At 38.4% G+C, this 17,116-nt stretch overlaps 1 protein-coding gene and 1 pseudogene across 3 annotated transcripts in view; both read left to right on the top strand.

Moving 5' to 3' along the window:
- Positions 1 to 17,116, top strand: part of AGTPBP1 (ATP/GTP binding carboxypeptidase 1) — a 162,087-nt gene that overhangs the window by 10,575 nt on the left and 134,396 nt on the right. For all 3 annotated transcript variants that reach the window (XM_053907839.1, XM_053907838.1, XM_053907840.1), the window contains exon 2: positions 13,229 to 13,293. In XM_053907839.1, coding sequence (XP_053763814.1) covers positions 13,262 to 13,293 — 32 coding nt within the window. In that variant the 5' untranslated portion in view covers positions 13,229 to 13,261. The remainder of the gene's footprint in view (positions 1 to 13,228; positions 13,294 to 17,116) is intronic.
- Positions 2,805 to 5,333, top strand: LOC109251702 (annexin A2-like; annotated as a pseudogene).

Here is a 17,116-nt window from a genome sequence, read left to right as displayed (position 1 = left end):
GAATTTCTTTTATGGCTTGTTTGTGGAATGGAAATTAGGACAGGCTTACATGTATGAAGTGTGTTTATGCACACGTACTGACTTGGCTGATAGGTTTGATTTTAAGCTTAAGCCAGTGGAACCTGAGGCCTTCAGTTTTGGTTTCTTGGGCTCTGGAACTAGCTCTAGTTGAGAGCAAAAGATCAGGAGAATCTAAAACACAAATCAGAAAATCCAATACTTTTCTTGAGCTAGAGTATATAAAATTGCTTTTTTCTTATGTGTGGGCTAGGTTGAGTGAGTTGATCTTGCTTATGTGGTTTTCTGCCAAGGCCATATGCCCACATTTAATTCAAGTTCAAGCCACCTTTAAATATATATAAAAGTCAAGTTATACAGACACTTCCCCCCCCCCCCCCCCCGCCATTTTGGGAAATGTATACTGCGGATTTTTTTTTTATGTGCAGCATAGCAGGATTGTGTTTTTTTTTCTCCCTAAAGACCCAGGTGGGTCAGTAGTTTTGCTTTTGTGTAAAAGGGATATTGTATTCTATTGTGGGAATCAGGCACTGAACTACAGAGAGTGTTAAGCCCTTAACCCTAATTTAAGGATGGATTGAATTAGAAAGTTCCTGCAGTGACTAACCTTTTTTTTTTAACAGCTTTATTGAGATATAACTCACATACCATACAATTTTCCCTTTAAAATATGCAATTCAGTGCCCTTTAGTATATTCACAGAGTTGTGTAGCCATCACCACAGTGAATTTTCGAACATTTTTATTGCCCCAAAAAGAAATCCCACATCCTTTTAGTGTGTCTCCTTCCCCAGCCCCACCCCATTCTCTTCTAGTCCTAGATAAGCGTTAATCTACTCTCTGTATAGATTTACCTATTCTGGATATTTCATATAAATGGAATCATACAATGATGTTGTCTTTCATGACTGGCTTCCTTTTATTTAATATATTTTCAAGGTTCATTTATGTAGCATATATCAGTCCTTTGTTTCTTTTTATCATTGAATAATATTCTATATAGCTATACCACATTTCATTTATCCATTCATTGGTTGGTGGACATTTGGGTTATTTCCACTTTTTGGTTATGAATAATGCTGTTAGGAACATTTGTGTACAAATTTTTGTGTGGATATAAATTTTCATTTCTTTGAGTATATACTTAGAAATGGAATAGTTGGGTCACATGGTTTCTTTTTGTTTAACCTTTTGAGGAACTGTTAGATTGTTTTCAAAGCAGCTGTACCGTTTTAAATTCCTATCAACAATGTATAAGGATTCCAGTTTTTCACATCCTTGCTAATGCTTGTTATTGTCTGTATTTTTTAAAAACTAGGGGCGCCTGGGTGGCTCAGTCAGTTAAGCGGCCGACTTCAGCTCAAGTCATGGTCTTGCGGTCCGTGAGTTCGAGCCCCGCGTTGGGCTCTGGGCTGACAGCTCAGAGCCTGGAGCCAGTTTCAGATTCTGTGTCTCCCTCTCTCTGACCCTCCCCCGTTCATGCTCTGTCTCTCTCTGTCTCAAAAATAAATAAACGTTAAAAAAAAAAAAAGTTTTAAAAACTATTATAGCCATGCTAGTGGGTGAGAAGTGGTATCTCATTGTAGACTAACTTTTTAAATAGTAGTTAAGCATAACAAGAATGATAGTACTCTAAGATGGAGTTAATTTTACAGTTAAAGTATTTAATAGGCTGATCTAGGAATACAATTCTCAGAATTAATACTTAAAACCTATGATTAATTAGTATCACTTGCTAATTAAAAAATGAGGTCATAGATTTTTCTAATCTCTGATTGTATGATTTTTCCTCACAAAAGTCTTTTTGAAAAAGAAAATTGAAGTTTGAATTTCAGAGAATGAAATTCACTCAGACACCTTAGGCAGAGAAGGTTTATTTATGTTAGAGTACTAAGTAGTTTGCTGGGATATATCAGTCTGGGTCCAATCAGGAAATAGAAACCACACAGTAATTTAACAGGGAAAGATTAATATAAAAAATTATTGACTATAACAGGGATTGGAGAATTGAGGGATTTGTCAGCAAGAAGTAAAGATAACTCTAAAGAATAGTGGGATAGCTGGTTACTGGCCCCAAGGCTGAGATAGAGTGGGCCCCTCTTCCCCACTGAAGACTTGTTGAAAAAGGTAAGGTCAAGGCAAGTAGGTGTGGTGTGACACTAGTGGAATTTGCTGCATGTTCACCTTGTAGGGTGCCAGGGAAAGCTGTTCATGGGGAGATGTGTCACCGGAGGCCCTCTGCTACAGAGCAGCGTAGACCCCTGTTGGAGAGGCTGCATGTGCTGTAGGAGCCTGGTGCTGTAGAAACCATCCTTGTTGCAGGAATGGGTCCCAGAGAAGCCTTGGCTGCTGCAGCCAAGTGAACACCCCGGAGCCAGGAAGCAAAATCCTTTTCCTCTGCAATGTCTTTCCAGTGCCCTCTTGACAAAGCTTAATGTCTTGCCAGCTGGCAAAGAAATTAGTATTTTAAGGGCACACATCCGTTTTCACAGAGCAGGCAAAAATGGTGAATTTAGAGATGAGGGGCAATAAATCAATACCTGGCACGGGTTTTAATTGGTTTACGGAATTGTTCGGAGATTTAAAGAAAGAGATTCTAGGTTGAGCTTTAAGGAACAACTCCCAAAACCTCTACACAAAACTGAGAGACCAAGGGAGATATTGTCTCTTTTATGATTAAGAGACCTGTCTAGTTGTGAAATTGCTTTCAGATCTTCATTCCTAGAACCACACTGATATTTTAAAATCAGGATACTGTTGACTCCACAACTGGGGATGCTTGCGGCTCTCGGCGTCTGGCCTAGCTTCTTTCAGAATGTCTGCTGTTCACGACGTTCTCTGCAAGCTCAGCTTGGAGGGTGAAAACTCCCACCCCCAAGTTCATGCTGGTTGGTGATGCCAATTTTGCATATACCAATTTTGATACTGAGTGTGATGCTCTGAACATTGAAACAGCTATCAAGACCAAAGGTGTGGATGAGGTCACCATTGTCAACCATTTTGACCAGCCTCAACAATGAACAGAAACAGGATGTTGCCTTCCCCACCAGAGAAGGACCAAAAGGGAACTTGTATCAGCACTGAAGTCAGCCTGGAGACCGTGTTTTGGGGCCTGTTGCAAACACCTGTTCAGTATGATGCTTCTGTGCTGAAATCCTCCATGAAGGGCCTGGGCACTCATGAGGACTCCCTCATTGCGATCGTCTGCTCAAGGACCAACTAGGAGCTTCAGAAAATTAATAGAGTCTATGAGGAAATGTACAAGATTGATCTGGAGGTTATTGTTTCTGACACATCTGGTGACTTCTGCAAGCTGATGGTTGCCCTCGCAAAGGGTAGAAGAGCAGAGGATGGCTCTGTCATTGGTTATGAACTGATTGATGGACCAAGGTGCCTGGGATCTCTATGATGCTGGAGTGAAGAGGAAAGGAACTGATGTGCCCAAGTGGATCAGCATCAAAACAAGTGAAGTGTGTGACACATCCAGAAAGTATGACATGCTGGACAGCATCAAGAAGGAGGTCAAAGGAGATCTGGAAAATGCTTTCCCGAAGCCGGGGCTGTGCATTCAGAACAAGCCCCTATATTTTGCTGACTATATGACTCCAGGAAGGGCAGAAGGACTCGTGATGAAGTCCTGATTAAATCTTAAATTTTTAAAGTAATCTCTGCACCCACTGTGGGGCTCGAACTCAGGACCCTGAGATCAGGAGTTGCATGCTGTACTGACTGAGCCAGGCAGGTGCCCCAGTAAAGTCCTGATTAGAGTCATGGTCTCTCTCAGTGGCCATGTTGAAAATTAGGTCTGAATTCAAGAGAAAGTGTGGCGAGTCCTTGTACTGCTGCATCCAGTGAGGCACCAAAGGCAACTACCCAAAAGCGCTGCTGTACCTGTGTGGTGGGGCTGACTGAGGCCCATGACAGCAAGAGCGTCCAGGAGTGGTGCTCCTTTGTTTCCAGCTAACAGTTCTAGAAAATAGCTGTGACTAACAGTCCCCTTTGCCCATCCCTGCCAGGGTGATGTTAGCATTGCCCCTCCTCAATTTTTTTTTAAGTATTTATTTTTTGAGAGACAGTGCGAGTGGGGGAGAGGTGGAGAGAAGGGGGGACAGAGGATCTGAAGTGGGCTCTGACAGAACGGAGCCCGGTGCGGTGCTTGAACCCACAAACTGTGAGATCATGATCTCAGCTGACGTCAGATGCTCAACTGACTGAGCCACGTAGGTGCCCTTGCCCCCTCCTCAACTTTATTTCAGTTATGTAAGCATTGCCTGCCCCTCATGTCTAGTCTCTCCTTTTAACCAAAGAAGTGAACATTCCAAGGAGTTGGAAGAGGAATATGTAATGTGAAACACTTTACCTCGTGTACTCATGTACTGTGTGATAAACAGATGAGTAAACTGAAGTTTTACTTTATAAAAAAAGAATAATTAAAATCAGGAAACTGTGGTGGTCAGGAGGCTATGGTGATCAGGAATGTCCTGCTGTACTTAACTAGCTGTAGAACCACACTGGGCCAAGACCTGTTATGGCTACACCAGTCCTGTCTACTGGCCTTTCTCTATACCCCAAAGGGTCCACGAGATAATTTTCAGGTCTCAGGAAATTCCTGCATAAAAATTAGAACATCTGTGTTAGCAGCTGTGATAATTAGTTCTGATAATTGTTCTTCTGATCAATTCATTGGTGAAGGAGGGATCTTATGTCTTAAATGGTATGAGATGGCTACTGCCTGACTTTGACCAGATGCTACTAACAACAGTTTATTCGTCAAATACTCACAACCTGGGAGAGGAGGATACTGCATGCCTCATGGAAGTTGCATTTGGGAGTAGAGTGAACCAGTCACAGTGGCCATGGGAGGCAGGCTTTGTAGTAACAAATGGATGAAATAACAAAAGGACTGCCCTCATGGGAGGATGTGATTAATTTGTTTGAATAATTCTGAGGGCTGGCAGGGCAAGGCACTGACAGCTTGAGGACTGAGTGGGGTGCAGCTGGTTCAGCTGATGGTGGAACTAGCTGGGTGGAGAGCCCTTCTTGCTGGATGGGATTGCACATGGCAGGACAGTAGGCCTTCGGGGCCTTATGAGGCTCAGAGTTGGCGGGGTGTAATTGAAATTTTAAGTCTGTATAATAGTACCTCAGTAATGACTGCTAATGCTCTTTTGAAAGAGAGTATTTTCCTGCACATCGGTTTATTGTGGCTATTTAATTAGTCTGCTCTTTTGTGTGGATCTCCATCCCCACAAACAGTATGAACTCTAATGTGAGTTAGTAATGCAGGTAGGAAAAACAGGTTTTCCTTTCCTTAAATTTCCCACTTTATTTTTTTTACTTTATACAAGTAGGCCTAAGGAGTCTTACTACGAATTTTTACTACACAAGACATTAATAAATTATGCCTTGTGGTATATGATGTATACAAAAGTAGTTTTATTTTTCTTTATTTAAAGCATACAAAAAAGACTTTAACCTTATGTGAAAAGCAAATAGGTAGTTAAAATTACCTTACCATTCTGGAAACTAATCTTTCTTCCTTTTCATGATTTTTAAAACCTCATGTGGTAAAGATAATACATTTCTGTTTAACTGACTTAAAGTAAAATGAATTCATTTTTATAAAAGATAGGATAGACCTAATTTAAATAAATAATGTAAGTTAATGTTTTGTATTTTTTTGTTGTGGTAAAACATATCTAATATAAAATTGGCCTGTGTAACCATTTTTTAGCTTTTGATTCAGTGGCATTAATTGCATTCACAAAGTTGTACGGCCATCACCACTATTTCTGAAATTTTTTGTCACTGCAGACACTTTTTAATTATTAGACTATGACTCCCTACATCCTCTTATCTCCAACCCCTGCTAACTTCTAAAATCTATTTTATATGTCTATGAATTTGCCAATTCTAGGTATTTCATATAGGTGGGGGCATATGATTTTTGTTGCTTTGTTTCTAGCTTATTTCACTTTACATAATATTTTCAAGGTTCATGTTATAGCATATACAAGAACCTCATTCCTTTTTATAAAAAGCTGAATAATATTCCATTGTGTGTATCTACCACATGTTGTCCCTTCATCTGTTAGTGGACACCTGGATTTTTTCTACTTTTGGCTATTGTGAATAATGCTTCTATGGACATTAATGACAATTATCTCTTCAAGTCACTGTTTTCAGTTCTTGGGTGTGTACTTTGGAGTAGAGTTGCTGGGTCATATGGTATTTTACATTTAGCTTGAGGAACTGCCAAACTGTTTTCTACATGGTTGCACCATTTTACATTATTCCCACCAGCCACAAATGAGGGTTTTAGTTTATCCACATTTTCAACCCCTATTTACTGTTTTTTAAATTATAGACATCCTAGTTGGTATGAAGTAATACTGTGATTTTGATTTGCATTTCTCTAATGACTAATGATGTTGAACATCTTTTCATGTGCCTATTGGTCATTTGAATATTTTCTTTGAAGAAATGTCTATTCAAGTCCTAAGGTTGCATGCTTTACCGACTGAGCCAGCCAGGCGCCCCTCAAGTCCTTTGCTCGTTTTTAAATTGAGTTCTCTTTTGGTTGTTGAGTTGGAGAAGTTGTATATATATTTGGCTACAAAACTCTTATCGGATATATAAATGCAAATATTTTCTCCCATTCTGTGTTTGCTTTTCACTTTCTTGATAGTGTCCTTTGATGCACAAAAAGCTTTAAATTTTGAAGTCCACCTTATCTTTTTTTTTCTTTTGTTGGTTGTGCTTTTGTTGCTGCAGTGGAGAATCTCTTGCCAATTCCAGGTCCTGCAGATTTACCTCCGTGTTTTCTACTGAAAGTTTTAGCACTTATATTGGGGTCACTGATCCATTTTGAGTTAATTTTTATAATACGGTTTGAGTACCAACTTCATTCTTTTGCATGTGGAAGTCACGCTGTCCCAGCATAGAAGGGACTACAGACATACTTCACTTTCTTGTGCTTTGCTTTATTGCATTTCACAGATACTGTTTTTTATAAATTGAAGGTTTGTGGCAATGCTGTATCTAACAAGCCTGTTGGCACCATTTTTCCAACGCATTTGCTCACTTTGTGTGTGTCACATTTTGGTAATTCTCACATTATTTCAAACTTTTTCATTATTATATTTATTATGGTGATCTGCAGTCAGTGATTCTGATTTGCTGAAAACTTACATGATGGTTAGCACTTTTTAGCAATGAAGTACTTTTTAATTAAGGTATGCACATTGTTTTTTTTTTTTTTTAGATATTGTGCTTTGCACACTTAATTGACTACAGTATAGTGTAGACAAGGCTTTTATATGTGCTGGGAAACCAAACAATTTATTTGACTTGCCTTATTATGATACTCGCTTCATTACAGTGGTCTGGAACTGAACCCACAATATCTCTGAGGGGTGCTCGTATTCTTTCTTCACTGAGTGGACTTGGTAACCTTGCCAAAAATCAGTCGGCCAGAGATGTGTGCACTTATTTCTAGACTTTAAGGTCTATTCTGTTGGTCTGGTTTTCTGTCTTTTTGCCAGTACCACTTTAAGTTGATTCTAATTAACGTTGTTTACAATGTATACATTCAAAGAAAAAACAAATTAAAAAAAATAAAAAAAAAATACAATGTGAACATTAACAGTGTCAAATAGCAAAGCTACTAAAAACCATAGGTTAAAATAATATTAACGAAAATAGAGCCTAATATACAATTTATATAAGAATTTGAAAAAAACAAACTTTTTTTCCCACTCACTCACTTGAGTGAATATAGGTTCAGAAGTTATGAATGATTATATGTGTTGATTTTTTATGAAAAGGCTTTATACAATAAAATTGTTATTTTTTGAAGCCAAAAGAATGAAGTTTATCTCTCATGAAACTTGTTTTTGCTTTCTATGTTGAACTTGAAATAACCATTCACAGATTTCATTTCAACCAACATAAGATTATTTCTTCCTGGCTCTTGATGCTATTAAAAAACAAAATCTTTCTTGCATGAGAGGTTGAAAGCCTACAGCGAAATGTTCATTACTTTCCTAAGATTTTCAGGATACTACTTGTTTGTAGACACTGAGAACTCTTTTAGGGACAGATCAGGAAGTCTCATCTTGAGTGTGTAATTAGACCATAGCATATGAAATTCTTCTTCCTCAAAGTCAAGTTCTCAGCCTGAGCAGTAGATTCGGAGGAGGGGTTCCTCATTCAGTCTTACACTTGTTTGAAAATAAGGAGGAAATCCTGTTTAATTTTGCTTTTCAATTTTGTTCTTCTAGGTCCGCAAGACTTGAGATTTACAGATACCCTTTTTCACTCTCAAACCCAAGCAGCAGTAGGAGCAGTTTTATGATTTTTGTTTGTCACCTGATTTTCTCCCCAATAATCTTGTCACTTGAAGTCAAAACATTTTCTCTAAGGTCTTGCAAAGTCATTCACTTGTTTCACGTGATAACAAGTGTTTGCTAAGTTGGCTGGTTTCAGTAGGCAGCCTTTTTTCTCCAAGCACATAGCCTACTGTGTGAAAGTACTCTGCACTTCACCTTTCAGCGCTGACACCCTGTTGAGAACTCCTCATGCACTAAGTCACTGCACTTCTGGATGTAACAGGAGATTCATATGCTCCTTGTTCAGGTTGTAACATAGTTCTTTAAACATTGGTTTTTATTTTTTCTTTAAAATTTTTTTTAATGTTTATTTTTCAAGAGAGAGAGGGAGGGAGGGAGGGGGAGAGAGAGAGAGAGACAGACAGACAGACAGACTGTGAGCGGGGGAGGGGCAGAGAGAGAGGGAGACACAGAATCCAAAACAGGCTCCAGGCTCTGAGCTGTCAGCACAGAGCCCAACGCGGGGCTCGAACCCACGGACCATGAGATCACGACCTGAGCTGAAGTCAAACGCTCAACCGACTCAGCCACCCAGGCACCCATAAATATTTTCAAGTGAACAGGTTTTTGTTTAATAAAGTTAATCATTTTTTGTAGTTTCAAGCAACTTTTTCCTCTCACCTGCCAGAGTTTTTGACACTAGCACCTCTTTGTGAAGAAAACACTGTGTCGTGAAGTCAGCTTTTGTTTTTTTTTTAAACAAGAGTGACAAATCTTCAGATGAAGCCAGCTATCCATGGAACATTGTCAGTATAGATGTCAACATTGTTCTTCAAGACTTTTGTTTCTAGATAGGAAGACAAAATATTAAGTATCCTTATTTAGCACCTGCAGTGTGCTGGCTCTCTTCTAGATACTTGGGAGGCATTTAGTAAGCAAAACAGATTTTTGTCTATATGGAGCTTTAATTCTAGCAGGGAAATATAGATAGTAAGCAATACACAGAGTTAAGTAAATTGTCTAGTTTACAAGGTGATTAAATGAGTAAAATATTGGCCAGCGAGATATTAGATATTAGACCGTGTGATTTCTTAGGTGGGCATACCAAGGACTGTGGGTTGCTATCACTTTTTCCTCAGAACCTCAAGAAAATGAAGGTACCTACTGTGGTTGCCTTGGTAGTCATCAGTAGTGATAAACTGGTAAGGGTCTGGGATGAATTTGATTACAGGATTGATATATATGGTTTGATGGGGTATCTGTTGAACATTTGTAAGTTTATAAAACTAAACTGTTCCCTTGAAAGTTGTTTTGATGCATGTTCATATATTATCAGTTATTGCATAGTACAGTCTTACAAGTGTTCAGTAATTTGTGAATCATCCAGTGTTAGAAGGTGGTAAGTGCTCCAGAAGAAAAGAGAGTAGATTCAGGCAAGGGACAGTAGGTATGCTGGGGTCTGGATCTGGTTTACAAAACTAAATAGGATGGTTGAAATTTAGACTTTATTGAAAAGGTGATACTCAAGCAAAAGAAGTATGGGAGTTGTTTGGTCATTAGACTATCTGGCAGGAGAACATTTTGGATAGAGGAAACAGCTTGGGCAAAGGCATTAAGGTAAGAGTGGGAAGAAAGCAAGGAGGCACAGACAGTGTGTCTAGAGCAGTGTGAGTGAGGAGAGTTGTAGGTAGGAGATGAAGTCAGGGAGGGGAATGGCTGGGGGTATTCACCTAGGGCCCTTAGTGCCACCGAAATGGGCAGCGTTGCAGGACATTGAGCAGAGTGGTGACAAGATTTACCTAATGTTCCCCCCCCCCCCCACTTTTATTTCCCCAAGGGTTTAATAGGATCAGTCAGGATGTTGTGTTGAGAATAGACTGTCGGAGGCCAGAGGTAGAAGGGAAACTAATGAGGATGGCTTGCTTGACCATTGTAGTAGCTATGGTGGAGTGATCAGATTCTGGATGTATTTTGAAAGTAGAATTATCAGAACTTGCTGATGCATTGGATGTGGGATGTAAGATAGGAGCCGAGGAGGAAGTTAAGGCCTTGTACTGAGAACTGAAGAGAGAATTGTCTTTACAGTTGGAAAAGCTTAGGTGAGGGCATACTTGGTAGGGGAGAGCGGGTCAGGAGATCAGTTTTGGATATGTTGAGTTTTGATATTATTAGAGATCTAAGTGGAGATGTTGAGTAGTCATGAGACTGGATGAGGTCACCAAGGAAGAGACTGGAGTTAGAAACAGATGAGAAAGAAATGAGCCTGGGGCATCCAGTGAGGGAAGCTTAGAAAGTATGGCCAAATGAGGAAAGTATTTCCAAGAAAAAGGAGTGACCAGTTCTATCAAATGCTGCTGATAGGACAAATAAGATGAAGACTGAGAGTTGACAGTTAGATTTAGGGACATGGAGGTCACTGACACAGACAAGTGGGATGGGGAGAATCTGGCTGGAGTGTGTTTAGGAGAGGATGGGAAGAGAGGACTGGTTGGCAATGTGTGTAAACAACTAAATGAGACTTGATTGAGGATTGAGGAAGTGGGAACAAGAGAGGTTGTTTTTCCCTTCAAGACTCGGAAATAACATGATTTTATGGTGATGAGAATGACCCCATAAAGAGGAATGAGTAGATTATACCTAAACTTCATGGTCAGTTTTTATCATTATGCCCTTGTTATACATTCTCAGTTTCTCTGCCCCTTTCTTGCTTTGTCACACTTGGTTGGCAAAGCCACAAACTTGGTGAAATGCAGCACTTCTGTAGGTGCCTCTTTTTAGTATGTGATACTGTAATGGACACAGACTTTCAAAACAGAAAGTTCCCAAGTTCTCTGGGGACACTCTGGCCTTAGGCTATAAAAAGTGACCATACTGGTTTAGCTCTAGGATGATGGGATTGAGAGCTGGCCTTTTTCCTGGGGAACTCTTTAGTCCCAGAAAGCAGAATTCTTTGAGGTTGTCAGTTTCTTTAGTGAAGATTATTTGTCAGGAGTTCTGTGACTAGCTGTTGAACATTTCCCACAATGGTGAGGTATGAGGTATGGAGGAGGTAAGAAGTTGGGATTAGAAGGTTTTAGTTAGCTGCCAAGCAGTCTCTTTCTGTTTTACTTGGCATCTTCTAGTCCCTGGGTTCCAAGTGTCCTGAGTTCTTCTGGACAAGGCACCTACCTCCCATCCCCAACTTTTGTTTCCTTTTTGGCACTGTGGGGCTTCAACATAACTTAATTTCTCTTTATTGCCGCTGTCTACTTTAATTCAGTCCTAGGAGGGAGAGGATAGGAATGCCTATTGTTCGACTATTATTTTATTGTGAATTGGAAATTTGAATCATTTCTTAACTGTTGAAATAGAATTGGCTGTGATGTAAGTGCCCAACATTAACCTATCCAACTTTATCAGTTCTTTTGTTTTTTATTTTTTTACATTTATTTATTTTTGAGAGACAGAGAGCACAAGTGGGGGAGGGGCAGAGAGAGAGGGAGACACAGAATCTGAAGCAGGCTTCAGGCTCTGAGCCATCAGCAAAGAGCCTGGCGCAGGGCTCGAACTCACAAACCATAAGATTGTGACCTGAGCTGAAGTCAGACACTCAACCGACTGAGCCACCCAGGTGCCCCCCAACTTTATGAGTTCTAATGAGATTTGCAGTGAACTTTTCATGAGATGTGCTATTAATGCATTTTTAGAGAGCACCCTACCACCCAACAAGTAGAAGTAACTTACTTTAACTTTATAAGTTTATGGCAGCATTAGTGCTTTTGAAATTACATAGGATTTTTTTCCTCCTTTGGAATTTTGATTCTTAATTAATTTGGAAATTGGAAAAAGTTACTTTCAATTGGTAGGTTTTTTTTTTTTTAAGTCAATTAAAAGAATAGCAATTTAAAATTTCTAGTAACCTTAAAAACAATTATGTAATTTTTATACATAATCCAAAATACATGTTTTCTCTTTTATAATTGAGTTAATGAAAAAATTGAAAAAAAATCATATGTGTTTTATTGAAGTTGAAAGTTCTTTGTTAATTGAAGAAAAACATCCAGAATACCTGTATCTTCTAAATCTGTTATGTTCTTTTGCATGTTTCCTTCCCTTTAACTAAATGGCATTACTATATATTGCATAAATATGTGAGAAACTTGTTGAATTGGCAGTAATTTTTAAACTTTCTAGTGATGCCACAAAATTCTGCCTCAGTAAGCATTTATATATAAAATTTAAAAATGTCCAGGGTTCTTTTTTTTTTTTTTTTTCTTTTTTGGAGGGTGAATAGTTGCAAAAGAAATATGAAAAGTTGTAAAGATTCTGCAAGCCAAGATTTAAAGCTTTAAAATGTATAATGTGCACTTTCTAATGATAAAACTTTGTTGAAGGAAAATGTGCATTTCGTATATTGAATGAGATGATATTATAGATGGTTTTTACTGTGTACACAATTTGTTGTTAAAAAGTGCTCTCTCATAGAAATAACGGTACACATTTAACAGTATTTGACCACAGTGTGAATGGTGGACAAGTAAGTACATTGCTGTGGTTGGTTTGAGTATTTTAAGGAGGAATGTAAGAACAGGAAAGATAATTTGAACTGTCTCAAAAGAAATGTTAACACTAGATATTAGATTATTATGTTAGGTTTTTGCATTTTTGTAGCACCAGGATTTTGATAACCTTTTACTGGCTGGTTTTAGGTCTTATACTAGTCACACATTTTTGCACATTGAAGTAGCTTGCCAGAAGCACATAAAACTCAAAACATTCTTCTTTGGTTTCTTGTGTTATCTTGTTATCTTTACAATAAAAACTTTCAGTTGTCTGGCTTTTATGTCACCTAATATTTAGAAACAATCATGTGTTTAAAATCATTAACGTTTTTTCTTTTAGATTATCTGCAATGATGAAATGAAGTAACTCAAGATGAGCAAGTTAAAAGTGGTATCAGAGAAGAGGTACTGTACTTCTAAATACCAATATGTATCAGTTACGGAAATAATACTCCAATGGTTATTTGAAACTCCCTACTTGAAAATATTATTTATGTTTAAATGATTGTATGTTGTATTTATATTTTTAAATTAATATTTATTAATGTTTAACTTTTCAGTTAAAAATAAGAGTCAGCAAACTGACCCATGGGCCAAATTTGGTCTACCTCTTGTTTTTTTATAGCTTATGAGCTAAGAATAGTTTTTTTTTGAGTTTATTTATTTTGAGAGAGAGAGAGAGAGAGAAAGAGAGAGAAACAGAGTGGGGGAGGGGCAGAGAGAGGGGGCGGGGGAGAGAATCCCAAGCAGGTTCTGTGCTTTCAGTGGGAAAGCACTGACTTGGGCCTCGATCCCATGAACTGTGAGATCATGACCTGAGCTAAAATCAAGAGTCAGATGCACTTAACTGACTGAACCACCCAGGCACCCGAAGAATAGTTTTTAACATTTCTAAATGGTTGGGGGGGTGGGGGGGAAGAATATTTATGACACAGGAAGTTTATATGAAATTGAAATTTCTGTGTACATAAATAAAGTTTTATTGTAACAAGCTGTGCTCCTTCATTTATATATTGTCTGGACACTTTTGCTCTAGAGTGACAGAGTTGAGTAATCATGACAGAGACTGTTGAGTCCACAGTGTCTGGCCCTTTCCAGGAAAATTTTAACTACCCCTGAGTTAAAGCATCATATCGACTAAAGCTCGAATGTACCAAGAAATTGTCCTTAGCAAGGTTTTACTGTGGACTCTTTCATTAAAAGTCAAACTCATTGATTCTAATTTGGAATTTTTTTTAGCTAGATTACTTAACCCTGTTAAGTGTCTATAAAATGGGTATAATAATAATGCTATCACTATGAAGTTGCAAATATTAAATAGCGTCTAGCAGGCTCAGTAAATGACAACTTATTAATATTGATAATAGAGTTTTTTTGCTTTGTAGCAGTGTTGTATGTTACATTTACTACAACTTTGCATTTACAAGTATGGTTTACTCTGTTTTCTAATGAGAAGTATATACACAGTTTATTTAAAATTAAAAGAAAATTATTTATTTATTGTTGAGAAACAGAGTGTGAGTTGGGGAGGAACAGAGAGAGAGGGAGACACAGAATCTGAAGTAGGCTCCAGGCTCTGAGCTGTCAGCACAGAGCCCAACGTGGGGCTTGATCCCATCAGTCGTGAGATCATGACCTGAGCTGAAGTCGGATGCTCAACTGCCCAGGAGCCCCTAAAATTTTTTTTAATGTTTATTTTTGAGAGAGAAAGAGAGGGAGGGAGGGAGGGAGACAGACAAAGCATGAACAAGGGACGGGCAGAGAGAGAAGGAGACACAGAATCCGAAGCAGGCTCTGGGCTCTGAGCTGTCAGCACAGAGCCTAATGTGGGGCTCGAACTCATGAAATACAAGATCATAACCTGAACTGAAGTCAGACACAACACACCGAGCCACCCAGGTGCCCCACACAGTTTATTTAGATAAGATTTATTCCTTAAATTGTTAGGTTTTCCAGGTATTAACTATGTGATACATTGTAACAAATTTCATTGTTCAAGTATTTCTGTAATTTCTATAGTAAAGGAATTAAGTACTGACTGTGTTTTAAAAAGGAGCACCAGTCTTCTTTTTGGGATTAGGTGGAACAAGTAATGCTATTTCTGTTGATTAGCTAAAGTATCTAGAATTACTAGCTTGTTGTTCATAAGAATATGAAGTTATAGTTTGACAACTTCTGGCTCTTAGTGTTAGTTTTCATTTTTTTCTCCTGAAATAGATTTTACTGGATATTTATTGTTATTTTTGCTGCTGTTTTAGGTGAACTAAATTGGGATCATTGCAAATGGCCTTCATCTAAGAGAAATTCTAGTTTCTAGTAATACTTGTTATACTGCTCTGTGAAGAAAACTGGATGCAGGGGCACCTGGGTGGTTCAGTCGACTAAGTGTCCGACTCTTGATCCTGGTGTGGGTCATGATCTCATTGTTCATGGGTTCGAGGCCTCCATTGGGCTTTGCACTGATGGCATGGAGCCTGCTTGGGATTCTGTCTCTCCTTCTCTCTGCCCTTACCTGCTTGTGCTCTCTGTCTCTACCTCACAATAAATAAATAAACTAAGAAAAACCCTGAATTCAGTAAGATAAATTGAGATAGATAGAAAAGGGTCAAATCCTTCTTTTGCCTTGCTCTAATCTTTTATCTCTCTAGCTCACTTGCTCCAGTGTCTGTATTACAAGAGTTCTCCCTTACTGAGAGTGCTAATCTGTTGACTTCTATTTTTTCTCATTCACCTCCTCCTTTCTTACCCAGTGTAGAATCCATTGTCTATCATTACACTCTCGAAAATACCTGAAATGGCTTTACCTCGTTTTTTATTTTCCATCACACCCATCTGACGGAGTCCTTTCTCTGGATAAACTGTTGTTGAGTAGCTAAATGACATTGGAGGATGAACTAACTTGGCAGATATCACTAAAAATTATTGATCATCGGCCTGAACTGAGCCCAGCAATCTTGTGACTGTGGTTCTCTGGAAAGTTCATTTTCTCAATTTTTGTAATGATTATTTTATACTTTCTTTTACCCTTCAAACCTTTGAAATCCTCAGACATCTCAAATACATATCCTTAACAAATGGCCTCCCTTTATGATATCACAGAGATAATACAATCTATTATCCTCGTATTTCTGGCACCAAAAATTTCCATATTCCCCTTTATTTGATCCCATCCTCTGCCTATCGTCTTGTTACTTATTGCAGCAGAGAATGTGTCTCTTTTATTGTCAAAGACTAATACACCTGTGTTATTGATTTCACCTCCCTCTTTCCTTCTCAGGGTCTTTTAATCATTTGTTCTTCTGTCTTGAATGTTTAACTTCTTCATTCATTACTATTTAAACAAGATCTGGGCTTCCCAGTATTTAGACTCTGCTCTTCTGTCTCTACCCAATATATATGATTTCCTTAAAAGCCAAAAAAATTTGAAATGGTCTGTAAATGCAATCTACATCTCCTTTCACACGCTCCATCCATTTCTGTGTAGTTTCTGTCTTACCCAAGAGTACTTACTAAGGCCACCTATAATTTGTAAACAAATTCATTGACATACAATCATTGTGCAACAAACTGTACATAGAGAGTGCAGTTTGGTAAGTTTGGTCTGTTTATACCTACAAAATCCTCTCAATCAACAATTTGTATCTTTGTCAAAAATTAGTTGTCATGTATGTGTTGATCTGTATTTGGACTCTGTTTCATTCCACTGATTTAGATGTTTATCTTGGTGTTGATACCTCTCTGCCTTGGTGGCTTTATGAGTCTCATAATTAGTGTTGGTCCACCAACTTTGTTCTTTTATTTCCAAAGTTTGGTGTATTTTAGGTTTCTTTGTATTTTCATGTGAATTTAGCATCAGTTTTATAATTTCTACACAATAACCTGCTGGGATTTTTATTGGATTGCCTTGATTCTATAGATCAGTTTGGGGAGAACTGATATCTCTCTCTTTTTTTTTTTTTTTTTTTTTTTGAGAGAGAGTGTACCTGCAAGCGAGTGGGGGAGGGGCAGAGGAAGAGGGAGAGAGAGAATCTTAAGCAGGCTCCACATCCAGCCCAGCGTGGATCCCAGAACTGTGAGATTGTCACCTGAGCCGAGATCAAGAGTTGGACGCTTTTTTTTTAGCAGGTTGTTTGTCGGATGATTTCTGTTTCCCTTGACAATAACACCTCTTTGGGGGTCCCCAGTAATTTTTGAATATAAAGATATCATGAGACAATAAAAAAAAAAC

This window comes from Panthera pardus, unplaced genomic scaffold, assembly GCF_024362965.1.
Source record: "Panthera pardus isolate Hobbes unplaced genomic scaffold, ASM2436296v1 HiC_scaffold_20, whole genome shotgun sequence".
Taxonomy (NCBI): domain Eukaryota; kingdom Metazoa; phylum Chordata; class Mammalia; order Carnivora; family Felidae; genus Panthera; species Panthera pardus.
Note: the sequence above shows the minus strand (reverse complement) of the source record. Positions and strands in the feature narration are given on the sequence as shown.